The sequence below is a fragment of the Xenopus laevis genome, chromosome 6L, assembly GCF_017654675.1.
Source record: "Xenopus laevis strain J_2021 chromosome 6L, Xenopus_laevis_v10.1, whole genome shotgun sequence".
NCBI lineage: Eukaryota > Metazoa > Chordata > Amphibia > Anura > Pipidae > Xenopus > Xenopus laevis.
Genome location: NC_054381.1, coordinates 11,210,877 through 11,236,293, shown reverse-complemented (window position 1 = coordinate 11,236,293; position 25,417 = coordinate 11,210,877). Strand labels below are relative to the sequence as shown.

Genomic DNA, 25,417 nt, shown 5'->3' with positions numbered 1-25,417 from the left:
TCTCCTTACAAGGAACAGCAAATTAAAGGAGGATGAAAGCCTGTAATAATACAGTCTCTCTTTAGAGCTCACCCTCCTTTGAACAATACGGCTGGGGACCCCCCTAAACTACCCTGTTTTGTTAAACCCGTCTGCTAAAAGCAGAAAAGTGCTGCAAAGTTAGTGGGCACTATCTTGCGCTGCTTCTGATCCTCTGTGATTTCCTGATTGGACCTTATTTAACGGTACATGCAGCAATGCTAGAGAGGAGACGTAGCATGGCACCCACCAAACCCGCTGCTTTTTAAAGCCAGTTATAACAAATAAGGTGGTTTAGGGGGCGCCCAGGAGGGGGAATAGGTCCTCTGGAGGGGGCTAAGTATAAACACAATAGGATTATTTCTGCAGCAAACAGATCCATTTTACCAGTGCAGGGCAGCAGTACATTACATTTTAATTTCATTTAAAATGCCTTTGTTTTTTCGGTGTTACTGTTCATTTAAATGAAGTGTCCATTCAACACTTTCTGTTCTCTTGTTCTGACTCTCTGACAAATGTAACAGAAGTTAATTAGCTCCAGGTCTGTTAATCGGCCGGCTTCTGTTACAAAGTTTCAGGAGTTAAAACTAGATGTGCCGAGAGGGTAAACAGTCAGACATTAAAAACACTGCATTCAATAGCAATTACCTTAACTCAGAGCTTTTAATCCATTGAAAACTATTTAATTGGTTCACCCTGGTAATTTCCCCTTTAAGGTAAGCCCTGTCAATCATATGGAATTAAAAGCCTTGCAACATGCATTTTGGACAGGGGAGATGAATACACATACAGTAGCTCTGAAGTGACACAACATTAAACAGAGAACAGAACATACCTTTTTGCCCCTCTCTGCTATGGTGGGCCCTTTCTGCAGCAGCCTTTCCTGCAAGAACTCTTTATTCTGAAAGCCAGAGACACGAGAAAGGTTGGATGTGATTTAGACTTGCCATTCAAACCTTTATACGTTTATATCATCACTCTGCAATGTACGATAATGACTAAACAGCAAGAATTCACACAGCTCGGCAGCCTCGTGGGGAGTCTCTCACCTCCCTCCTCGTCTTGATTAGGGAGAAACGCAGCACATATGAAAGTGTAAAGCATTTAGGGGGTGTGAGGAGTATAAGAAAGCAGAATTATTGGCACTAATTAGCAGAGCATAACAATTATCTCATGGAGACGGTAGAGGGGTACCTTTACTGTAGTCATCAACGTACCTTAGCTTTCTGGAAGAACTTGTGCTTCAACAGTTCTGCTGATGTGGGCCTATTGGAAAACAAATCAAATATGGTGTGATGTTTATTTGTCCCATTCAATGCAGTGATGCCTTAAGCCTCAACTGTCTAACTGCTTGGGGTCATGTATAGAGCAGTAGATCCCAAATCAGGGGGCTCAGTGCCTAGGCTTGGGGGGGGGGGCTAGTCTGAAAAACACTTAGGGATTTATTTGATGCCTTAAGATGGCCATACATATGAAGATCCACTTTCTCTCCCCGATATGCCCACCTTGAAGTGGGCGATGTTGGGCTGATCCGATCGTGGGCCCTAGGGCTCAACGATTGGTTCACAACAAAGGAAAAGGCGGTTTAAAAATCAGATTGAGGACTGCATTGGTTCATTGTAGCAATCCTCAAACCAATTGGATTTTTTAAAGTAGTTCTTCACCTTCTAACACTTTTTTCAGTTCAGTTGGATTCAGATTGTTCCCCAGAAATAAAGACTTTTTACAATTACTTTCTATTTTATATTTGTGACTGTTTTTCTAATATTGAAGTTTAAAGTCTAATTTCCCACCATACACGCAGCGAATATCATATGAAACTAATTTGTCCACCTTAAGACACAGGTGAACACAGTGTGGTGGAAGCATATTTCCACTCAGTGCTTGTGTGGGGTATATCAATTAAGTATTCTCCTGTAAAGGAAAGGCACAGCTTGATGCATAACTGCCGTCATTTAACTCTCATGATTGGATGTACCCCACTGATTTGGCTGCTCTAGTAAAATGGAGAGCCCAAAACATTCCTAAACAAGGGGGGGAGGGGCGTACATACAAGGCGAGTGTTACCTCTTCTCTGGATCTTTCTGAAGGCACGAAGAAATCATTTTCCTAAAAGACTTGCCGTACTTCTTCAGCATATCTTTGTCCTGTACCCCAGTTTCCAGAGTCGGGGGATCGTTCTGGAGAGTCAACATTAAAACCTGAAAATGAAAGCAGCCCAATAATTAAAACATGCCGCCCAAAGAGGATGGATACTTGGTGGTGACCAGCTTCCGCTTATTTGTATTAGGGATGCATCGAATCCGGGATTCAGTTCAGGATTCTGCCTTTTTTAGCAGGATTCAGATCTTGGCCGAATCCAAGTGCCTGGCCCAGCTAAGTCCTTTAAATCATGACTTTTTGTCATACAAACAAGGTAGTAAGAACATTTTTTAGCTGCGCACTGCTGGGGCTGCCTTTTTACCCCTAATCTGCACATGTATCTTTTACAAAGGATTCGGGACTTTGTTGAATCCCAAAATAGTGGATTCTGTGCATCAATTATTTGTATTGCATAGTTATCTAGATAAATACTGCATAAACTGACCATAAATAAATCAATGAACCATATACCTATTAAGGACCACAATAAAGATCTTTTGGGGTGCTTTTTACCCAGCCCTACGCCTTTGTGACTAGATAAAATAAGGTTTCATCTATAACACAGGAACTGGCTATTTCCAACAGGGGGCAGACTTGGTCCATACTTTGGAATTAAACTATATGACTACAATTAGTTTAAAGGGGACCACCCTATAACTCTCTTTTTATGAATTTAATTGCAACTGAAAGCAGCATCCCCTTCGATCATCTGGGTCTGACTCTTAAAACAATGTAACAGAAGCCGGCTCTTCTCGGGTCAGCTAATTAGTTGGCTTCCGCTACACTATTTCAGGAACAAGCAGGGCAGAGACTGCACAAACTGTTTTAAACAGCAAATACATTTACAAAGTGCTATAAACTCATTGCAATGTATCCTTAGGGGCAAATTTATCAAGGGTCGAATTTCGACTAAAAAAAAAACAAAAAAAAAAACCTTCAAAATTCGAATAAAAAAAAGATCAACCAAAATTTATTTTTTGGGGTGAATAGGCCGTTTTCATTCGAATTAGATTCGCACAAATCGAAGTAATGTCGTATTCGATTCAAAGTTTTTTCATTAAAAAAAATTAGATTTTTCAAAGTCCACCAATTGACTCCAAATAGGCTCTAGGAGGTCCCCCATAGGCTAAAACAGCAATTCGGCAGGTTTAAGATGGCGAATGGTCGAAGTTGAATTTTTAAAGAGACAGTACAGGATAAATTTCAATATTCAAATTTTCGAATATGGACTATTCCCTAGTCGAAGTACACAAAAAATAGCTCAAAATTAATTTTTTTTTTAATTTGAATTTTCACTTCGACCCTTGATAAATCTGTATATGTATATTGGGAAGTTGCATAGAAGTGCATTTTCTTTTCCCTTTAATATTTATTTGAAGGAAAAATAAAAAATGATAATATAGTCCTTTAAAGGGGCGGTTCACCTTTATGTTAACTTTTGGTATGTTATACAATGGCCAATACTACACAACTTTTCAATTGGTCTTCAGTATTTATTTTTTATTCATTACGAGATTATTAAAACTGCAAACTTAAGAGCTGCTGAATAAAAAGCTAAATAACTGGAATAAAAAATGAAAACCAATTGCAAATTGTCTCAGAATATCACTCTGTACATCAAACTAACCGTTAACTCAAAGGTGAACGATCCTTTTGAGTTAACTTTTAGTATGTTATAGAATGGCCAACTCTAAGCAACTTTTTAATTAATCTTCATTATTTATTTTTAATAGTTTTTAAATTATTTGCCTTCTTCTTCTGACTCTTTCCAGCTTTAGAACGGGGGGTCAATGACCCCATCTAAAAAGCAAATGCTCTGTAACACTACATAATTATTATTTTTGCTACTTTTTATTACTCATCTTTCTATTCAGGCCTCTCCTATTCATATTCCAGTCTCTTATTCAAATCAGTGCATGGTTGCTAGGGTTATTTGGACCCTAGCAACCAAACTGTTGAAATTGCAAACTGCAGTAAATTGCAAATTTAGTAAAAAGCTAAATTACTCAAAATCGACAAATGATAAAAATCAATTGCAATTTGTCTAAGATGCTCACTCTCTGCATCATACTAAAAGTTAATCTAAAGGTGAACAACCCTTTTAAATGGGTTGTTCGCCTTTGAATTAACTTTAAGTATGATGTAAAGAATGATATTTTGAGACAATTTGCAATTGTTTTTAATTTTTTTATTATTTGTAGTTTTTGCGTTATTTAGCTTTTTATTCAGCAGCTCTGCAGTTTGCAATTTCAGAAATCTGATTGCTAGGATCCAATTTACCCTAGCAACCATACAGTGATTTGAATAAGAGACTGGAATATGAATAGGAGAGGCCTGAATAGAAAGATGAGGAATAAAAAGTAGCAATAACAATACATTTGTAGTCTTAAAGAGCATTTGTTTTTAGATGGGGTCAGTGACCCCCATTTGAAAGCTGGAAGTCAGAAGAAGAAGGCAAATCATTTAGAAACTATATAAAAATAATGAAGAGACATTCTATAACATACTAAAAGTTAACTTAAAGGTGAACCACTCCTTTAAATTAAAAGTTCAATTTGAATACAGAATGAACATCCTGTCTTGTTGCTAGGGAACACACCCAGGTAGAGACAGTGGCTGCGGTATATGATGTTGCCTTTCCCTGTCCCATATGTAGAAGTTCATCTGAGGGCATCTGTGTGGTTATTAATATCTCTGTTAATGTTCATCAGGATGAAACACATCATGTTCCTGTCCCAACAGGATGGCAAGTTCCACGAAGTAACACAAACTGCCGCTTCAATGAACTGTAACATGTGCCTAACTGGCACTTTCCTCTGCACCCGCTCAACAAACATCGCATACAAATATTATAGTATTGGACGTGTGATGTCACAGCTGTAACATCATACTGGCATTAATCTGCAGCTATGATGTCATAGTTATGATATTATTTACAGGACTTTATTAATGCACCAAATATATGATGTTGTCAGACAGAGCTGCCTGGAATCCATTATCTACACAATCTCTTATACAGGGAACAGCAGTGTGGAATCTCTACCAATAAAAGACTTCACAGAACCCTATTCCCAAGCTCAGCTCATTTGTAAAACTCCTGCAGTCTAGGTTGTACCTTTCCTCTATTTAGGCTCCAACAAAGCCTGGAATTTCTCCCTAGCCTGGGGGTAACTAGTACAGCAAGGAATGTGGCTACCCTCTCATATCTGCATTCCACTTATGGCTTTTTAAAGTAAAATGATACGTGCAGAAAAACCCAGAGAACAGAAACAGCAACCTTAAGGGACACACCTATATGACATGATGTCTTTAGGGGGTACAAGTAGGGGCTGGTTCGTACCTATTAAAGGGACCTGCACAACAGAAGTTGCATGCAAAGAAACTCAATTGAACCCCACGAATGTTTGCTTATTCTTCCAAGGGCCTGCTCTGTGGGACAGTGTGTGTAGTAAAAGCTCTGTAGTATACTATGGGATTCTCCAGATCATATCTGTTATCTACTGTGTATCCTGTGCTTGAATGGCTGCCCCCATGGCTACAAAGAAGCTTGTTTATATAAACTATAGTAGTACTTATCTGTTATCTACTGTGTATCCTGTGCTTGAATGGCTGCCCCCATGGCTACACAGCAGCTTGTTTATATAAACTAAAGTAGTACTTATCTGTTATCTACTGTGTATCCTGTGCTTGAATGGCTGCCCCCATGGCTACACAGCAGCTTGTTTATATAAACTATAGTAGTACTTATCTGATATCTACTGTGTATCCTGTGCTTGAATGGCTGTCCCCATGGCTGAACAACAGCTTGTTTATATAAACTATAGTAGTACTTATCTGTTATCTACTGTGTATCCTGTGCTTGAATGGCTGCCCCCATGGCTACACAGCAGCTTGTTTATATAAACTATAGTAGTACTTATCTGTTATCTACTGTGTATCCTGTGCTTGAATGGCTGCCCCCATGGCTACACAGCAGCTTGTTTATATAAACTATAGTAGTACTTATCTGTTATCTACTGTGTATCCTGTGCTTGAATGGCTGCCCCCATGGCTACACAGCAGCTTATTTATATAAACTATAGTAGTACGTATCTGATATTTACTGTGTATCCTGTGCTTGAATGGCTGCCCCCATGGCTACACAGCAGCTTATTTATATAAACTATAGTAGTACGTATCTGATATCTACTGTGTATCCTGTGCTTGAATGGCTGCCACCATGGCTGAACAACAGCTTGTTTATATAAACTATAGTAGTGTTTCTGAAGCAAATACACCAGTTCTACCAGTACAGGGCAAAACTACATTATATTGCCATTCCTTTAAAACACTTGAATTTTTTGGTGTTACTGTTCCTTTAAGGAAAGGGCTAAATGTGGAATAGTAAGTATTAATAGTGGATTCCTACACAACAGATCTTTCCAAAGTAGGCAAGGGCTAACTAACCTAAAGGGGACCAAATAATAGGTTCTGAGAAAGTAAATTCTGTATCCAGGTTTTGCCTTGGCTCATTTAATGCATCACAGGGTTTACTTCATATTTACTTCTAGAAGATCTCTGTACCATAAGCATAAAAAAAAACAATTGTCAGGGCTCACCTTCATTGGAGGGTATTTATGGTAGGGGGCTGCTCCAGTCGCCAGTTCTATCGCAGTAATACCAAAACTCCAGATATCTGCTTTAAAATCATACCCTCTCACCTACAAAAGAGCAAAATCACAAGGAAAAATTCCATGAGTCGCTGTCTCTTTAAATGAAAGAGATACCCAATCAGCCTTTAGCGCAAGTAAAAGGGACAAGATCTGATTTTAAACCCTGGAATTAACATAAGAATTATATATTAGATATATTTTCTAAATAGATTAAAATGCTGCATATACACCTAGAGGCCTGCTTATCACAATTTATTTGTACATTTGAGACTATTTTTTTTTTCCACTCAAAATTATAAAAAGTGCAAATATAATAAAAAAAAGATCAAACAGAACCGTAAAAAAACCTTGAATGCATCTAATTCACATTCTATTCATTATAATCATTTTTTTTATTTTACACTCTAATTGATAAAAACATTATTAGGACAAGCTTTCAGATGCAATTTTAGCACATAGGGGTTTATGTAACAAAAGGCACAAAGTTTGCCCAGGTGCAGTAACCCATAGCAACCAATCAGCAAATAGCATTTAGTGATCGCCTGCTTAAAAGCAAACACGTTATTGGTTGCTATGGGTTACTGCTCCTCGGCAAACTTAGTGGCTTTTATTACATTTGGGCATTAATTTCTACATTTATTGGAAGTCTAATGCAAATGATTGATTTTTAGTGCAAACAAATCATTGAATGACAGTAAGAATGATATGTTGAGTATTGAGAAAGCAGCCCCTTCGTGAATCTCTTCACGGTGATATTATTACCTGCTCCATGACCTCTGGTGCCATCCAGCAGGGGGTGCCTACAAATGTTTTCCGCACTTTATTCCGTGTGATGTCTCCCCCCGTGGCCAGGAAAGCGCTGACACCAAAGTCTAGAACAGAAAGACAGACAAGGTCACATGTGCAGAAGCCTCTGGGCCAATGGGCTGGTAGCTTGCCTTGAAATGAATGCTGACAATGGTTCTTTATGGGAACAGCCACACGAGGCAGCAGACAAGCTCACACAACAGTGTATCTGTATTCTGAATCCCCTCTATACCAGGCCTGCTATGCTCCGAGGCCTACACCCCTCACTCCCACCCCTGCAGTAAGTAAACATTTTTGAATTCTTCTTTTAAAAATATATTCAGTTATTTAGGCACCCAAAGGCCGCCCCAATCTGCTGCCCTAGGCACAGACCCTCGATTGCCTATATATAGATACGCCCCTGCTCTGTACTCAAAAAGCTTACCTGCTATTTGTACAGATCCATCGTCACCCAGAAGTATATTTCCAGCTTTCACATCCCTGTGGGAAAGGAGATTTTATTACAACTTGTTCATTGAGCTTTCAAATTAAAGGAACAGTAACACTAACAGACAAAAGCATTTCAAATGAACATATAATATACTGTTAGCCTGCACTGGTAAAAGTGGTTTGCTTCAGAAAGATTCCTATAATTTATATAAATAAGCTGCTGTGTAGCCATGGGGCAGCCATTCAAGCACAGGATACACAGTAGATAACAGATAAGTACTACTATAGTTTATATAAATAAGCTGCTGTGTAACCATGGGGGCAGCCATTCAAGCACAGGATACACAGTAGATAACAGATAAATACTACTATAGCTTATATAAACAAGCTGCTGTGTAGCCATGAGGGCAGCCATTCAAGCACAGGATACACAGTAGATAACAGATAAATACTACTATAGTTTATATAAATAAGCTGCTGTGTAGCCATGAGGGCAGCCATTCAAGCACAGGATACACAGTAGATAACAGATAAGTACTACTATAGTTTATATAAACAAGCTGCTGTGTAGCCATGGGGGGCAGCCATTCAAGCACAGGATATCTGTTGCTTGAATATTGATTTTGGGGGTTAAGCAGGGGTGTAACTACAGAGGAAGCAGACCCTGCGGCTGCAGGGGGGCCCAGGAGGTACAGGGGGCCCCATGAGGCTCTCATTGATGAGCAATTTGAACATATATTGGTAAAACAGGACAAACACTGGATATGTTGGGGGCCCTAAAATTAATTTGCTGTGGGGCCCAGCAACATCTGGTTACGCCACTGGGGTTAAGTTTTCCTTTAAGTGCAGCTAAGTGCAGTCTGGTCCATCACTCGCCCACACAGCTGACTGTCATCCACAGAGTCATAGACATATATCAGCGCTGACTAATAGCATTTCTATATGAAATCATTTATGTGCATCATAGATTGGTGCCCGTTAAAGAGGGACTCTGAACTGATACAATTTTGCAACATTGAGTTGATCCATTTCTCAGCAGCATCTCTGGAGTATTAGTAACTATTGTATCAAGTCTAACAGCTGCCTGTAATGAAACCCAGGGATTCTGCTCAGCATAGAGTCCTGCACAGGTCCATTTTTTGGAACCTGCACCCGACCCGTACCCGCAACCCGGACCCGCATTCTTACCCGCTTGGACCCGTTACCCGACCCGCAACTAACTTATCCGCAAACCGGACCCGCTGACCATCAAGAATCGGGAAGTGCTGTCATTGTAAACCGGATGTGACATCATCGGAAGTAGGCGTGATCAGAAAAAAGGAGTAAAAATCGCTACTGAGAAGACCCCACAGCCCGACCCACAAACCCGCAGAACCGTGTCTATACCCACACCCAGAACTTCTACCCGCAACCCACAGGGTACTGCAGGTTTTTGCGGGTAACCTGCGGGTACCCGACCCACTGCAGGACTCTAGCTCAGCAGGGACAAAGATAAGAAATATATCAACTAAATGTATCAATTTAGAACAGTTTACTGGGTCGGTGACCCCCCCCCCCTTTCCCAGAGCTGCTTTAGAAGGTGAAAAATAAAACTTTAAACTTCATTATTAGAAAAACAGTCACACATAGAAAATAGAAAGTATTTGGAAAAAGTCTTTATTTCTGGTGATCTATCTGAAATCAATGGAAATGAAAAAAAGTGTTGGAATCCCTTTAAGATGAAGCCATCTTTCTTCTAACCTCCATGGAGACCCTTGTTACAATTGGAAGGATCTCCCGATAAATAAAACACCATAGGAATTATTATATAGTCCCCCTGCTATAAATCTGCACAGTGATGATGTCATAGCTCCTGGGTTAAAGCCAGCGTATGTCATTGAGGTGTGACAGCGTGGGAGATTGGGTGTGTTTATCTGGTGCATTCTGCTTTCCCATAGAAAACTAACCTGACTCGGTTAACCCCCCCCCCCCCCCTTGGGCTAAATGTTCACTAGGGACTTTGTACTCATGGGAAATGTTTTAGGTGCACAAGAACAAGGGATTAAGGCAAGTACAAGAATTCGGACACGTTTCCTTTCACAGATCAGTGAACTTGCAGGATTCGGATTTTGGTTCGGCATGAGCCTGGCACAAACATTGTACAACGTCTTTATACACTTCATTGGGCATTTAGAGGGGTTGTTCACTTTTAAATTAACCATCAGTATGATATAGAGAGTGATATTCTAAAACAATTTGCAATTGGTTTTAATTTTTTATTATTTGTGGTTTTTTAATTATTTAGCTTTTTATTCAGCGGCTCTCCAGTTTACAGTTTTAGCCAACTGGTTGCTCGGGTTCAAATTCCCCTAGCAACCATTCACTGATTTGAATAAGAGACTGGAATATGAATAGGCGAGGCCTGAATAGTAGCAATAATAAAACATTTATAGCATTACAGAGCATTTGTTTTTTAGATGGGGTCAGCGACCCCCCGTTTGAAAGCTGTAGAGAGTCAGAAGAGGGCAAATAATTAAAAACTATGAAAAAATAAATAATGAAGACCAATTGAAAAGTTGCTTAGAATTAGCCATTCTATAACATACTAAAAGTTAACTTAAAGGTGAACCACCCCTTTAAACTGCAAACATTCTGTTTGGCATCCTGACAGCCCAGCAAATAATATTAGCCCAGTTCCCAGATGAATATGTAGCCTGGGTGTAACGAAGGCTCACTGTGTGCTGGGTCTCATTTTAGTTTCCCAAAACACTCAGGGCATTTTATTTCTAGATGATTCAGAGTTGGGCAAATATTCATATAGAATACAGACATTCCTTTCCCTGTCCCTATATCTTCTGCCAACGGGAGGTGAACTCTCTGAAAGCTGGGAATATACAGCAAGACCCGCTTGTTTTGGGCACTGGGGTAAATCGGGCTGATCCAATCATTTGGCCTCAATGAGGCTACTGTAGACCTGTCAGGAGGGGACCACATGGGTTTGCCAGGGCTTTTTCTCTATGGACAATTAAACATTAACTTTTATTATGATGTAGTAGAGAGTGACAATTTGCAGCTGGCTTACTTTTTATTTATTATTTATGGTTTTTGAGTTATTTGGCTTTTTATTCAGCACCCCCCCCAGTTTGCAATTTCAGCCATCTGGTAGCTAGGGTGCAAATTACCCTAGCAACCATGCATTGATTTGAATAAGAGACTGGAATATGAATAGGAGAGGCCTGAACAGAAAGATAAGTAATCAAAAGTAACAATACCAATACATTTGTAGCCTTACAGAGTATTTATTTTTAGATGGGGTCAGTGACCCCCATTTGAAAGCTGGAAAGAGTCCGAAGAAGGCAAATAGTTCAGAAATAATAAAAAATAAATAAATAAATAAATAAAAGGCAATTGAAAAGTTACTTAGAATCAGCCATTCTTTAAGATACGACACGTTAACTAAAGATGAACCACCCCTTTAAGGGTCAAATATTGGTCGGCAGGAAGCCCGAAACCGGGCCCAACAAGCTGTAGTTTTAATCTGCCTATGTATGGCTACCAGGGTCGGACTTGGCCAGTGGGCCCAGACTCTTTTGGGTCCCACCGGCCCAGACCAGCTCCCTGCACCTCCTCTTCTTACCTCCCTCTCTGACCCCAGTCACACTGATGCGCAGGAATAAGGTAACGCACAAGCGTGACTGGGGGTGTGTGGCTTCAGAGAGGACTTTGCAGCTTGGGGGGCCCTGAGTCTGCATGCCCGGTGGGAACCAGATCACCCAGTCTGACACTGATTGCTACCTTAAAACAGAGAATTAAAGGAAAACTTTACCCCCAATACTAAATACTTGAGCAACAGATGGTTTATATCAAATTAAGTGGCATATTAAAAAATCTGACCAAACTGGCATTTTTCTATTTATGATTACCCAATGGCACATACTACTAAAAAAGTACATTATTATGAAAATGGTTTATTTACATGGAGCAGGGTTTTACATATGAGCTGTTTTATGCAATGTGTTTTCATAGAGACCTACATTGTTTGAGGGTATAGTTTTCCTTTAATTCCTTATAATATAAGCTCTTTCCAGTACCAATATTATTATTATTATTATTATTAACATGTATTTATATAGCGCCAACATATTACGTAGCACTGTGTATACCTTGTTCCAGAGACTGATTGGAAAAGACACCTGCCACCTTCACAGCCCATTCCTAGGCCAACTGGGGGTGTGATGTGTGAGTCAGGGGTATGGCCAGGTGATTGTATGGGACGTGACAATACCTGAGAGCAACATTGGCTACAGGTCAGTCAAGCACTGATCAGTCTAATGCTCTGATTGTAAACTAATCAGCTGCACACAGAGCATAACAGATAAATAATAGCTCACAGGCCAATGACTTTCATCTGAACGGAGAAAATATACATTAGGGACCCCCTAAAATCAACATGATGGAATGCATAACATTTAAATGTCACAACTAACAAAGAAAATCTAATTTAAAAAAAAAAGTGGCTAATGAGCCGGCAGTGGCTAAGCGCTGATCCCTACAAACAATAACAGGATAATTGGCAAATAAAACTGCACCATCTGTACAACCTTGGGAGGATTGTAAAGGAGCAGCAATAAAACATCCAGTTGCTCTTTCAATAACACTGACCATTTATATTAGTGAATTCCTGCTGCTGTACACAGGACACAGGATTTACTATACTATGCAAGTGATTAGTCTACCAGACTTGTCATAAAGCTTTACTTATATTTTAGCTTTCCTTGTCCTTTAAACACTTAATTTTTGTGTTACTGTTCCTTTAAATTTACCCCTCAGCACAGGCGTGGCATAAGAAACCCAATCACAAGTGAGAAGAATGCCGGGTGCCAGAAGGATCATTATCGGTTTTCTACCTCCATCCACCTTTCCCATAGAGACAAAGAGATGATACAATAATGAATGGCAGTGGCCAGGAACCTACAGGCCCCATTGTTTGAGTTGCCATCAGTCAGGAGCCTTGAATGTATAAAGGATAATAAGCCCTGCCATGTAACAGCCATAGACGACTAAAATATCCTGTGGGATGTGTCGCCCCCTACCTGTGGATCTGTCCGTTTTTATGCAGATACTCGAGTCCCTCAAGGACCTCCTTTAACATGGTGGCAATGCTCGCTTCATCCAGAACGCCGTTCTTATGTTCTCCTCTGGCAACGATGTGTTTGATGATATCCAGCACTGAACCTGGCCAGGCAAGAAACAAACAGCAAGATGGTGATTATATTATAAACGGTGGCTATACTTCCCCTTTAATCCACACGAGAACTGGGCCTGGAACAATGATAAGTGTTACCTCCGCTCATCAACTTCATTACCAGCCACAGCTCATCCTTCACCACAAACGACGTGTAGTAGGAGACGATATTGGGATGATGGCACTGGCTCATTGCCTGGATTTCTTTCTGAGGAGAGACAAATAGGAGGATAAAGTCATTAAATAAATGGCTTCATTGCTGCTTTGTATTCTAGCACCCAAATCATATATATATATCTGCAATAACACTGAGCCGCACACACAACTACTCGCATATAATGGGCCTTAGGGAGAAAAGCTTAGCCCTTGAGGGACCTTAAAATACAAGGCTAGAAATGCGATATTTTATATACTAGACCTACTGTACCAGCCCTAGAACTGTAATACTCCAGCCCTTCAAATATGCACCCAGACGCTCTTCTTGGATCTTGTTAGGCCTCTTTTGTGTCAGTGGCTCTGCTCAGTCTATGAGCAAACTTAGGGGACTGTTCCTGCTGAATTGTGCTTAGTACAGGGAATACCTATGCTGCCATAGTTTTATGGGAATCTCTCTGTACAGACTATGAGCAAACTTAGGGGACTGTTCCTGCTGAATTGTGCTTAGTACAGGGAATACCTATGCTGCCATAGTTTTATGGGAATCTCTCTGTACAGACTATGAGCAAACTTAGGGACTGTTCCTGCTGAATTGTGCTTAGTACAGGGAATACCTATGCTGCCATAGTTTTATGGGATCTCTCTGTACAAGCTATGAGCAAACTTAGGGACTGTTCCTGCTGAATTGTGCTTAGTACAGAGGAATACCTATGCTGCCATAGTTTTATGGGATCTCTCTGTACAAGCTATGAGCAAACTTAGGGACTGTTCCTGCTGAATTGTGCTTAGTGCAGGGAATACCTATGCTGCCATAGTTTTATGGGATCTCTCTGTACAGACTATGAGCAAACTTAGGGGACTGTTCCTGCTGAATTGTGCTTAGTACAGGGGAATACCTATGCTGCCATAGTTTTATGGGATCTCTCTATACAGACTTCAAGCATATTAGGGACTGTTTCTGCTGAATTGTGCTTAGTACAGGGAATACCTATGCTGCCATAGTTTTATGGGATCTCTCTGTACAGACTATGAGCAAACTTAGGGGACTGTTCCTGCTGAATTGTGCTTAGTACAGGGGAATACCTATGCTGCCATAGTTTTATGGTTTGCACATAAACAACACATACAAACTATACATGTTAGGTCACATGAGCCAATTAACAGACAGAGTTGTGTCTTTTGCTTCCACACTTCTTCCTGTCACAGTTAGAGCTGCAGTATTTCTGGTCAGGTGATCTCTGAGGCAGCACACAGACCATCACAAAATGGGGGTTCAAGGCAAGAGATGTAAATGGGAAATATTTACTTAAATATATATTCCAGTTTGATAAGATTCTTTAATATGCCACTTAATATGATATAAACTATCTGTATTAATTTTGGGGGTATAGTTTTCCTTTAAATGACACTGGTAGAAACAATTCTCCATAGAAAATGTCTCATATGTCTGATGAATGGAAAGGCAAGTCTGTAACTAACCTTTTTGTTCAGCCTCCCTGTAGCCACAGTCTATACATACGGGAGCGTCGTTCAGATAAATAAAGAACGTCATAGCCCTAACATTTAATAGCAACGGTCATGTCAGTCTGTCTTAGAAAGAGAAGCATGAGTAACTATACACATATATATATCTAATTAAATATAAATATGCCTCTTCTAGGAAGACTTCTCTAGCTACTATTGATCTGACATTGCTAGTTCAGCTTTATACAAACCTCCATTGTTCTTGTCTGATTTTCTCGCATAGACTTTCTCTAGTGTTAGATTCGCTTCACAGGGGATCAATGAGCTTCAGGTATAATTGGGATGTACCCAGCCAATAAAGGGAAACAACACAACAAGCCCCAAAGGACTGCTGTAAATTGTACAGAGACATTACATAGAACTATACCCTGAGAAGGAGCAGCCCCATCCATTTTCTCATAGCTTGTACCGAGAAATACCATAAAAATGGCAATATTGGCCTTCCCCTGTACTAAATACAATTCAGCAGGAATGTCCACATCCATTTGCTCATAGTCTGTGCAGAGATATACTATAAAAGTATGACAGCATAGGTATTCCCTGTACTAAGCACAATTCAGCAGGAACAGTCCCTAAGTTTGCTCATAGTCTGTACAGAGAGATCCCATAAAACTATGGCAGCAAAGGTATTCTCCTGTACTAAGCATAATTCAGCAGGAACAGTTCCTACATTTGCTCATAGTTTGTACAAGAAAATACACTGAATATGCAGACATTCTCTCCACCTCTGCATTTCTACAAGTGGGAGCTGCCACTATGCTTGCCCTTGTTCTCTGTACACAACAGCAGTAAAAACATAATGTCCATGATCATTAGACATCTCTTTAGGACTCCAGGGAATTATTCAATTAAGGCTTTTCAGTAGTCTTTCCATAGAACTCCAGTGGATTCCATATCTTAACTTCACTCAGCATATGGTCAATAGAATGTAGGCTTGTGAATCATACTAAGTGCTCCGAAAAGGGAACGGTTATGTTAATGCTGCAGCACTTTAAACGTCGGTCTCTGCTCCACACAACAGCAGTTTCTAGGCCTTCTGATGAAGAATGACGGCTCAGCCCACTGCCTGTGCGTGAGTTGCATTTGTGTAAATATAAGATTAACGCTGCAGAGCTGCACTAGTGCAAATACCTGTCTGCAGAATGAGCAGCCGCCCTTTCCCAGCACAAGCAGCACAGAAGTGGTATTCCCATAGCTCACAGCATGCCCAGAGCATTCCATCTAAGCATACAGAAGTATCCATGCTGCTTGTGAGGGCTGACTTATTCTTCATACACTACCACATAATAGCACCACCAAGTGTTCATGAATATATAACCCTGTTGCTACTGGTTTAAAGGCATACATATAATAACATTCTTTTATTATAATCACCATTTTGGTGGGCATTGGTGGGCATTTTTCTCCAAAAGAATGATTATGTTACAGCTTGGTGGCAAAAATGCCGCTACTGCTCCAAACTGCCAAAAACATCGGACTTGGGCGGAGCTTGTGGCATGACGGTGGGGTTTGGGTAGATCATGGGCGGGGTTAAGAGTGATGGGGCAGATAAGGGGTGTAGTCATGCAGTGTAGGGGTATTTTTTCATTCTACTTGCTGCTAGAGCCCACAGCCAAAGGAGGGTCAGGTGACCGTTGGGCTAACAATTAAGGCCCCTTGCGGGGAAAACCCTGCTAACTTATGTGGGCCCCAGGAATACTGATGGCAGCCCTGTGCACTAGGGAGTGTGTGCGTGCTCCCACTATGGGGCAGATTTATCAAGGGTTAAATTTTTTATGGTCAAAACTGTCAAATTCGACTAGGAAGTTATTAAAGTTCAATTCGAGTTTTTTTTAAAAAAGATTTTTAATTTGATTTTCGAGATTTAAAAATACTCTGGCCCTTTAAGAACTCTAATCGACTATTCGCCACCTAAAAACTGCCGAATTGCTGTTTAAGTCAATGGGAGAGGTCCAGGGATCAATTTGGAATTGTTTGCAGCCTTCTGGAATTTTTGATTTAATTCACCAGAGTTTTAAAATTCACTTATTTTAATCAATTTCGATTGGTGGAATTTTGAATTTATGGGAGTTTAGGGGTGTTTTTAAAAACTCAAATGAATTCGAAATTCGACACTTTGATAAACGTGCCTCCCCGTTAAGGTACCTTATGAGCAATAGCTTGCACCAGTGAGGGAGTGTGAATGACGGCTTTTTGTATTAGTTTCCCTTTAATTTACGGTTTATTTCCTATTGAGTAAAAGAAAATCCATTTAATTTAGGAAAGGCACCGGTACATGCTGCTAATGTTTAAATACCAGATCAGTGATGGGCGACTGCCAGCATGCTCATGAACTGGCAGTCAGGGGGGAATCTGTGTGCCTCTTTGTTCCTACAAACATGCATTTAAATATTGTAATAATTCTAACAATTAAGAAAAAAATCATAAAGTTGCCAGAACAGGGAAGGGGTTAACGTCGCACTCCCAGAATGCACACGAGAATGAAAATGAGAAATCAGCTGTTTGATGTGTGGTTGCATACAGCGGCTGCCAGGCGTGAATCACAAGCCCATGAATAATAAATAGCCATTCCATTCTCTTCCAAGCCATTTGATGGCGGCTGCCTGTGAGATGGGAATATCTGCAAATATCTACAAACAACAGCTCAGACGAGACGCGCTGGCAAATGAAGCTTTGGAAGCCGCTGGGCAAATAGGCCGACTGATCTGGCAGCAGTGCGGGGGGCCTCTAGTGTTCTACATCGAGCCAATGACTAGGAGAAAGGAGAGATAAGCTTAACTCTATCAGCTTCCAGCATCCATAGCAAGGCCCCTGTCCAGATATCAGAGAAGCTTAACCATGTCTCCTCCTGGCTCCTAACACAACAGAAGGGCTATGAGAGGTGCTAAGCAAACCTATATGATGCCCTGTAGCCTGCCGAGTGGAACCAGTGGCCTCGTATGAAGGGCCACAAAAAAGGCACAATTATTTGTTAATCTGCAAACCATAATGACTAATTTTGTTAAATGATTTAAAGAACATTTTGTGACTGCGGAGTCGTTTTTTTTTGCAATTCAATGAGGGTGTAATTACATTTATTGCCCTCTCCCTTAATTTGCCCCACAAACAGTGAGACGATTTGCATTTTAACGGCTCCCGCACATGATGTAATGAAATGGAGTTATGGCAAAAACGGTGAAGGGCATTTTAAGAGTTATAATGTGGTTTTATAGTTAAACTGTATACTTTTCAGACATGCAGAATTTAATCCGCATTTAATCTCAACTTCTTCTGGGCTTTATCCGGCTGCTGAGAGCTATAGTTCGACAATATATATGCTCCATACAAAATGCTGCTTGTGCATTGGTTCCTAGCAGCTCTGTGCATCTCTAGGGGCCAAACACAGTTTATAAAGAGATGTCCATAGAGTATTCAAGGTTTGACTTGCACAGCAGAACGGCAGCTTGTGTATATGGATATTTATAAGAGCATGAGCTGAGTCAGTAAATCAGGGCCACAGAGTGCATGCTGCTTGTTACTGTCTGCTATAACCATTAAGGTGTAGCTTAAAGGGATACGGTCATGGGAAAACATGTTTTTTTCAAAAAAAAAATAGCTAATAGTGATGCTCCAGCAGAATTCTGATTTGCAATCTGTTTCTCAAAAGAGCAAAAACATTTTTTTTAATTTAATTTTGAAATCTTACATGGGGCTAGACATATTGTCAATTTCCCAGCTGCCCCCAGTCATGTGACTTGTGCTCTGATAAACTTCAGTCCCTCTTTACTGCTGTACTGCAAGTACCCCCCCCCCCCCCAGCAGCCTAACAACAGAACAATGGGAAGGTAACCAGATAACAGCTCCCTAACACAAGATAACAACTGCCTGGTAGATCAAAGAACAGCACTCAATAGTAAAATCCAGGTCCCACTGAGACACATTCAGTTACATTGAGTAGGAGAAACAACAGCCTACCAGAAAGCAGTTCCATCCTAAAGTGCTGGCTCTTTCTGAAATCACATGACCAGGCAAAATAACCTGAGATGCACCTACACACCAATATTACAACTAAATACACTTGCTGGTTCAGGAATGAAATTTTATATTGTAGAGTGAATTATTTGCAGTGTAATTTAGAGATAAAAACGACACCATAAAGATCATGACAGAATCTGTTAAAAGCACATCAGTAATCCCGGGGGCCCCATAGTACTTTGTTAGCAGGGCCCTGCCCCCAGAATCCTCGATTATTAGCCCACTGGTCACCTGCCAACACGTAGCATGGGGCACAAAAGGGGAAAAAAACCCTTGCACATGGTTATGCCCCCTGAGTTGCCCTGACCCAGATATGTCAAAACGTTGCCCATCATCTACCCAAACCCTGTAAGCTCCGCCTCTTTTATGACCCACAAATTGCACCTGAAGCTCTTCTGCCGTGACTGCAATACCTGCTGTCCTCTCCAGGTCAGTGACTACGGCAGGGGGTGGAGACAACAGAGCAGAGGTCTATGAAGGCTCCATTTATGCAGGTCACGTGATACAGTATTGAACAGCGGTGAGTCTAAATTTATTGGACTTGTGTTAGACGAGACTACTCAGCAAGTCCAGTTGCTTTAGGCTTTTCAATAGCAATAAGATCAGTGCGGTTACCAGAAGTTCGTCCATACTGGTCTGGCATTTCTCCAGGTTTATTCTCTTGATGGCCACTTTCTCTTTCTTGGGAGCGCAGAAAGCAGCCTGGACCACAGCCGTCGCGCCGCTTCCTACAAAGGGAACAAATAAATCAGTACAATTTATACCACCCATTAGGACCAAGCGTAATGGTACCCTAGGAAGATAGTTGGTGATAGCCGTTAAATGACTACTAGAAGTAGGCTATAACTGATACAACTTGTGTTCTGGCCCTCAATAAAGAGGTGGTTCACCTTTAAGTTAACTTTTAGTATGCTAAGCAACTTTTCAAACGGTCTTCATTTTCTATATTTCATAGTTTTTTAGTTATTTGCCTTTAGCTTGTGACTTTTTCCAGTTTTAATTAGGGGACCACTGACCCCATCTGAAAACAAATGCTCTGTAAGGCTACAAAAGTTAGTGCTGTGCGGGTCCAGATTTCCCCGACCCGCACCCGACCCAATCCCGCCCGCCCCCGCACTTCCGGGTTACTTTTATAGACCCTCCCTGCCAATGACGTCACAAAAGGGGTGGGGTGAGCAGGTGCAGCGTCTATAAAAGACGAACCCGGAAGTCGGAAGCTGGCATTTGACGGTAGAGGAAGCGTGCAAGGTCAACCCAAACCCGCGGCACATCACTACTACAAATGTATTGTTATTGCTACTTTTTATTACTCAACTATTCATTCCCTCTCCTACTCATATTCCAGTCTCTTATTCAAATCAATGCATGGTTCAAAGGTGAACAACCCCTTTAAAGTCGCAGTGCAAGGCTGATTAGTAATTCAGATTCACATTATATGGCATAAGATTCTAGGACAGATGTAACTAATGCATGGATGATTTTTAGACAACCCCTAAGCTCAGCTTCTCTAGAGCAGCCCAGAGCCCACTGAGCATGTGCAGTGCCACGGACACAATTGATGGACTAACAAGATTGGGAGCTGCTGGATCACTACTGTTATGAGGCTTCTGAAGCTCTGGCCTAGTATTATAAAATGCAGCATTTTGAGCCTTATTCATTAGTAAAATATAGTTTTGCGGGGCAGGGGAGAGAATAAAGTGATTTGTTGCAGCTAGTGCAAATCACTTTAAGTGAATAAATGGGAAAGGGTTCACAGGCAATGTAGCCCACAATAGCCAGTTTTTCACTTACATGCAATTACCATAGGTGGCTATTTATCACATTCTCGTGACCTTTGCACAGTGGTGAATCAAAGCAGAATACTCATCCATCTGACATTAGGCAAAAGTACAAACCTAAAGGAGAATCATACGGCGCAGCTGCTCCCGAGGAGATAAATATAGAGGGATCAGAAATAATTCTGCTGAAGACTAGGATTTTAGGTGTGAAACTTGACCTTTGATGTACGGAAAAGCGAAAGTCGAGAATGCCGGCGCACACTTATACTGCGCAGAAAGCGTCCTGATATTTTACTTGTTCAAGGGCTCTTAAGTACAATCATAAATTATCATTATATATAAGAGCTGCTCCTTTAGAGATAAAGAGTTGTTTTTTCTACAAATCCTGTGAGTGCCATCACCTTGTATTTCATACCTATCTATCTATATTATCTATCTATCTATCTATCTATCTATATATATAGTGAATAAAGTACCTCCTGTTGTAAAATATAAGGATATTATAAGTTACCGAGGAGTTTCGTGACCATATAAAAAACACAAGGCGGAAGGCCGAGTGTTTTTATACAGGTCATGGAACTCCGAGGTAACTTCTAATATCCTCATATTTTACAAATGGAGGTACTTTATTTTTTATAATACACAAATTTCAGTGAGTCATGTGACCGAAATTACATCAGAACTCACCGTTTATAAGGATATAATTTACAGGATATTTATGGTTTTTGTGTATTTTTTATATATATTGCATATATCCATGTGCCAGCTATAAAAATGGTATACCGTATATACTCGAGTATAAGCCGAGTTTTTCAGCCCCCAAAATATGCTGAAAAACTCTACCTCGGCTTATACTAGGGTCAAGCGCAAAAACGGTTGCCGGCGCCTAAGAATATTCGACAGCGCCTTAGAATAATAGCCAGCGCCTAAGAATATTCGCCGGCGACTTAGAATAGTAGCCGGCGCCTAAGAATAGTCATCCAAAAACGAGATTGAAACTTACCAGAAGCTGCTGCATTTCTCCCCCTCGGCTTATACTCGAGTCAATAAGCTTTCCCAGTTTTTGGAGGTAAAATTAGGTACCTCGGCTTATACTCGGGATGGCTTATACTCGAGTATATACGGTATATATATTTATACCCATATGCCAGCCGTAAATATTGTGTGTATATATGTATACCCATATGTTGTATGGTCTATGTAGGGGGGACAGTATGGTAGATATAAATTATAGTTTTATCTCTGTATGAAGATATATGTCTGGAAGAGTCCAACACATATCAAGCTGACATAGTAAAATCTTCGGGTGTGTACATATCAATAGACATTATGTGGGGGACACACAGTTAAGTAAAAACACACACAGATCTGCTGTGCCAGGGAATTGAACGGAGAACAAGGAGCAAGAGAAGACCATAAATATAATGGCTTATGGCAGATGGGAGGCTAGGTTGATAAATCTTAAAATCAATATGGCAGCACCATGGCTCAGAAGTATATAATGGCTAGAGCAGGGGTTTCCAAACTACGGCCCTGGCCCGCGATCCATTTTTAATTGGCCTGCAGCAGGTAATGACGAGCTGCTCTCGCCGCACCCCCTGCCTTTCAGAGCATCGTGCAATGGCTGGAGAGAGCAGCTAGTGAGGAAGCCGATTCCCTTCCCTCTGAATAAGCAGCGAGCCTGGCTGCGACCACCTACCAAAACCGGCTTCCCTGACTTGGGTCCCCCATCTGCCAAAACCCTTATTATAGGTCCACATAACTACAGCGTCTCAATACACTTCCGGCCCAAAACCCAACAGCGTGGAAAAGCAGCAGAGTTAATGTTGGCGTCTACATGGCAACCACATGGCCGCATTGCACCTCCATATCTCCTTAGCAACCAGCAACATTCTGACGGCGGATATTCCAGGCGCTGATTGGGGCGAGTGCAGCATCGGGGGGAATAAGCTCTGGGGCAAAGTTATAATTTAGGGTTCCCGGTGATTTAGTCAGGATGGTTTGAAATGAAGCAATAGATATAGGAAGGATGGGTGTGGGGGGTAAGCAGCAACCTCATCATCCAGCTACGTGAGACTTGTAGTTCTGCAAGAGCTGCCAGACTTTAGCACCTACTCTGCAATGGCACAAATCTAAATGATAATCAGGACCTTTCATTCAGTTCATCTCTGCTAGCTGCTGCAGAACCTCTTTGCCTATAGAGAGATTCCATGTGGCTAAACTGGTGTCGGGGTACAGGCAATGAGGTGAGGGGCTAGCGAGTGGCAGTTCCTTAGAGGTTCTGCAGCAGCAGTGACATTACATTACTGGGCTGGGGGGTTAATTATTTCTTCCTGTCCCCCCATCTGACTCTTTCCAGCTTTCAAATGGGGGTCACTGACCCCATCTAAAAAACAAATGTTCTGGAAGGCTACAAATTATTGTCATTGCTACTTTTTATTATTCATTTAGGGCCTAAATTGCTAGTTAGCTCCTCCGAAGGGATATGGGTGTCAGGCTGAATGTCAAGTTGAATGGTCGGCCCCCACACATTTTCACCAAATCTGGCCCTCGTTGCAAAACGTTTGGACACCCCTGGGCTAGAGAATAATGTAATGAGGAAGCTTTAGTCACATATTTATATATATTTATAAAAGGAGCGGAGGCTGCCACACTGCTTGCTCTGGTTACTCTTCCAAGGAAAGCAGCCACCGTTAACCCAAACGGCCATGTGACTATGATACAGTAGGATGCTGGGCTTTTATTAATGTCCTTGTCTGACTCAAAGCCACACAAATATGTCACTCCTCATTAATGAATGAACTTCACTGGCCTCTGTTCTTTGTCTGGGAGCAGAAATATCCCGGTATGTCTGGAGGGTGCCAGTCCATTTATAGGGTGCCGCTCCATTTATAGGGTCACGCTCGATGGTACCTTGTGTGCCCCGTAGGTAAGAGATCATGTAGTGAAAGTTTAGGGCAGTGATCCCCAACTAGAAGCTCGCTATCAACTGTTGCTCACTAACCCCTTGGATGTTGCTCTCAGTAGCCTCAAAGCAGGAGCTTCTTTTTTTAAATCCAGGCTTGGAGACAAGTTTTGGTTATATAAAAACAAGGTGTAATGTCAAACAGACCCTCCTGTAGGCTGCCAGTCCATATAGGGGCTACCAATCAGCCAATCACAGCCCTTATTGGAGAGCAACACAAGCATTAAAAAGTCCATGGGGATCTCAAACTCTTTTTTACATTTAAATGTGTCTCACGAGTAAAAAAGGTTGGAGACCCCTGGTTTAGGGCAATAGCAAGTAGAGGAATTTGGCTATTCTGCATGCCCTATAACCACACATGGTTCACCATTAAGTTAACTTTGATTATGTCATAAAATGGATAATTCTAAACAACTTTCCAATTGGTCTTGATTTTTTCTTTTTACATATTTTTTTCATTTTTTTGCCTCTTTTCTTCTGACTGTCCAGCATTCAAATGGGGGTCACTGACTCCATCTCCTCTGTAAGGCTACAAATGTATTGTTATTGCTACTTTTTATTATTCATCTTTCTATTCAGCCCCTCTCCTATTCATATTCCAGTCCCTTATTCAAATCAAGGCACGGTTGCCAGGGTAATGTGGAAGAGCCCATGACTAAGTGCCCCAAGTGGGTGCGAAACGCGTAGGGCGGATGGAGATGCAAATATACAATTTTTAAATTTGTAGAAATAAAATGTATATTTTAACAAATTTTCTGTGGACCCATCTGAGTGCCGGTTGGCCCTGCTTCTTCTTCATACCTTTGCCGTACCCCTCCCTAAAACTGGGGGGTCTGGAGCTGGTGCACCCGGACCACATTTACTATTTGGTGAGTCATTTACCATTTATTCTGGGGCACCCTGTTTCTCCAAACTACTGCAACAGGGTAATGTGGACCCCAGCAACCAGATTTCTGAAACGGCAAACCACAAAATATAAAGAAATGAAAACCAAATAAAGGTATGGGATCAGTTATCCAGAAACCTGTTATTCAGAAAGCTCCGAATTACAGAAAGGCTGTTCTCCCATAAACAATTTCCTTTTTCTGTGTAATAATAAAACAGTAGCTTGTAATTGATCCCAACTAAGATATAATTAATCCTTATTGGAGGCAAAACCAGCCTATTGGGTTTATTTAATGTTTACATGATTTTCTAGTAGAATTAAGGTATGAAGATCCAAATTATGTAAATGCTACAGGTCCCATACCTGTAGTAACATATGGCTTGACCTGCGCCTTCAACCTCTGCAACTACAACCTGCACACAACTTTACTTGCCCTTTATAATCTGCAACCCTTTCATGCATAAAATATGCAGCTTGCTGTTCCGACACGATTTAACTTTTTCCCTCCAGTTTGAAAGCGTCAAGTGCCTGGAAGCATCTGCTGCTCAGTGTAATGACTGTAATGTGCATAGCAGCCTATTTATATACACTAACAACATGTGTTGTTGAGAACAATCATGTTAAACACAAATATGGCCATTGTACAGTCTCTATTAACTTCATTTTCTGTCATCTCTTGGCTGCATGGGATACGTTCTGCTCATTTAATGAGATTTATGTTAATTAACACTGTGCTGATTAGTAAAGCCTGATAATTCTATCTATTGTGTTCATTAGACCAAGAATGTCTAACCAACAGCTAGAAGGCTCTTCTGTCCCGCA

General features: G+C 41.0%; 1 protein-coding gene across 1 annotated transcript in view; it reads right to left on the bottom strand.

Annotated features, from left to right (window-relative positions):
• The window catches only part of oxsr1.L (oxidative stress responsive kinase 1 L homeolog), a 66,031-nt gene that overhangs the window by 17,984 nt on the left and 22,630 nt on the right, over positions 1–25,417 (bottom strand). The window contains 9 exon segments of the mRNA NM_001093445.1: positions 854–919; positions 1,236–1,284; positions 2,086–2,219; positions 6,759–6,860; positions 7,575–7,684; positions 8,044–8,099; positions 13,121–13,262; positions 13,372–13,480; positions 19,582–19,694. Of these exon segments, the coding sequence (NP_001086914.1) occupies positions 854–919; positions 1,236–1,284; positions 2,086–2,219; positions 6,759–6,860; positions 7,575–7,684; positions 8,044–8,099; positions 13,121–13,262; positions 13,372–13,480; positions 19,582–19,694 (881 nt within the window).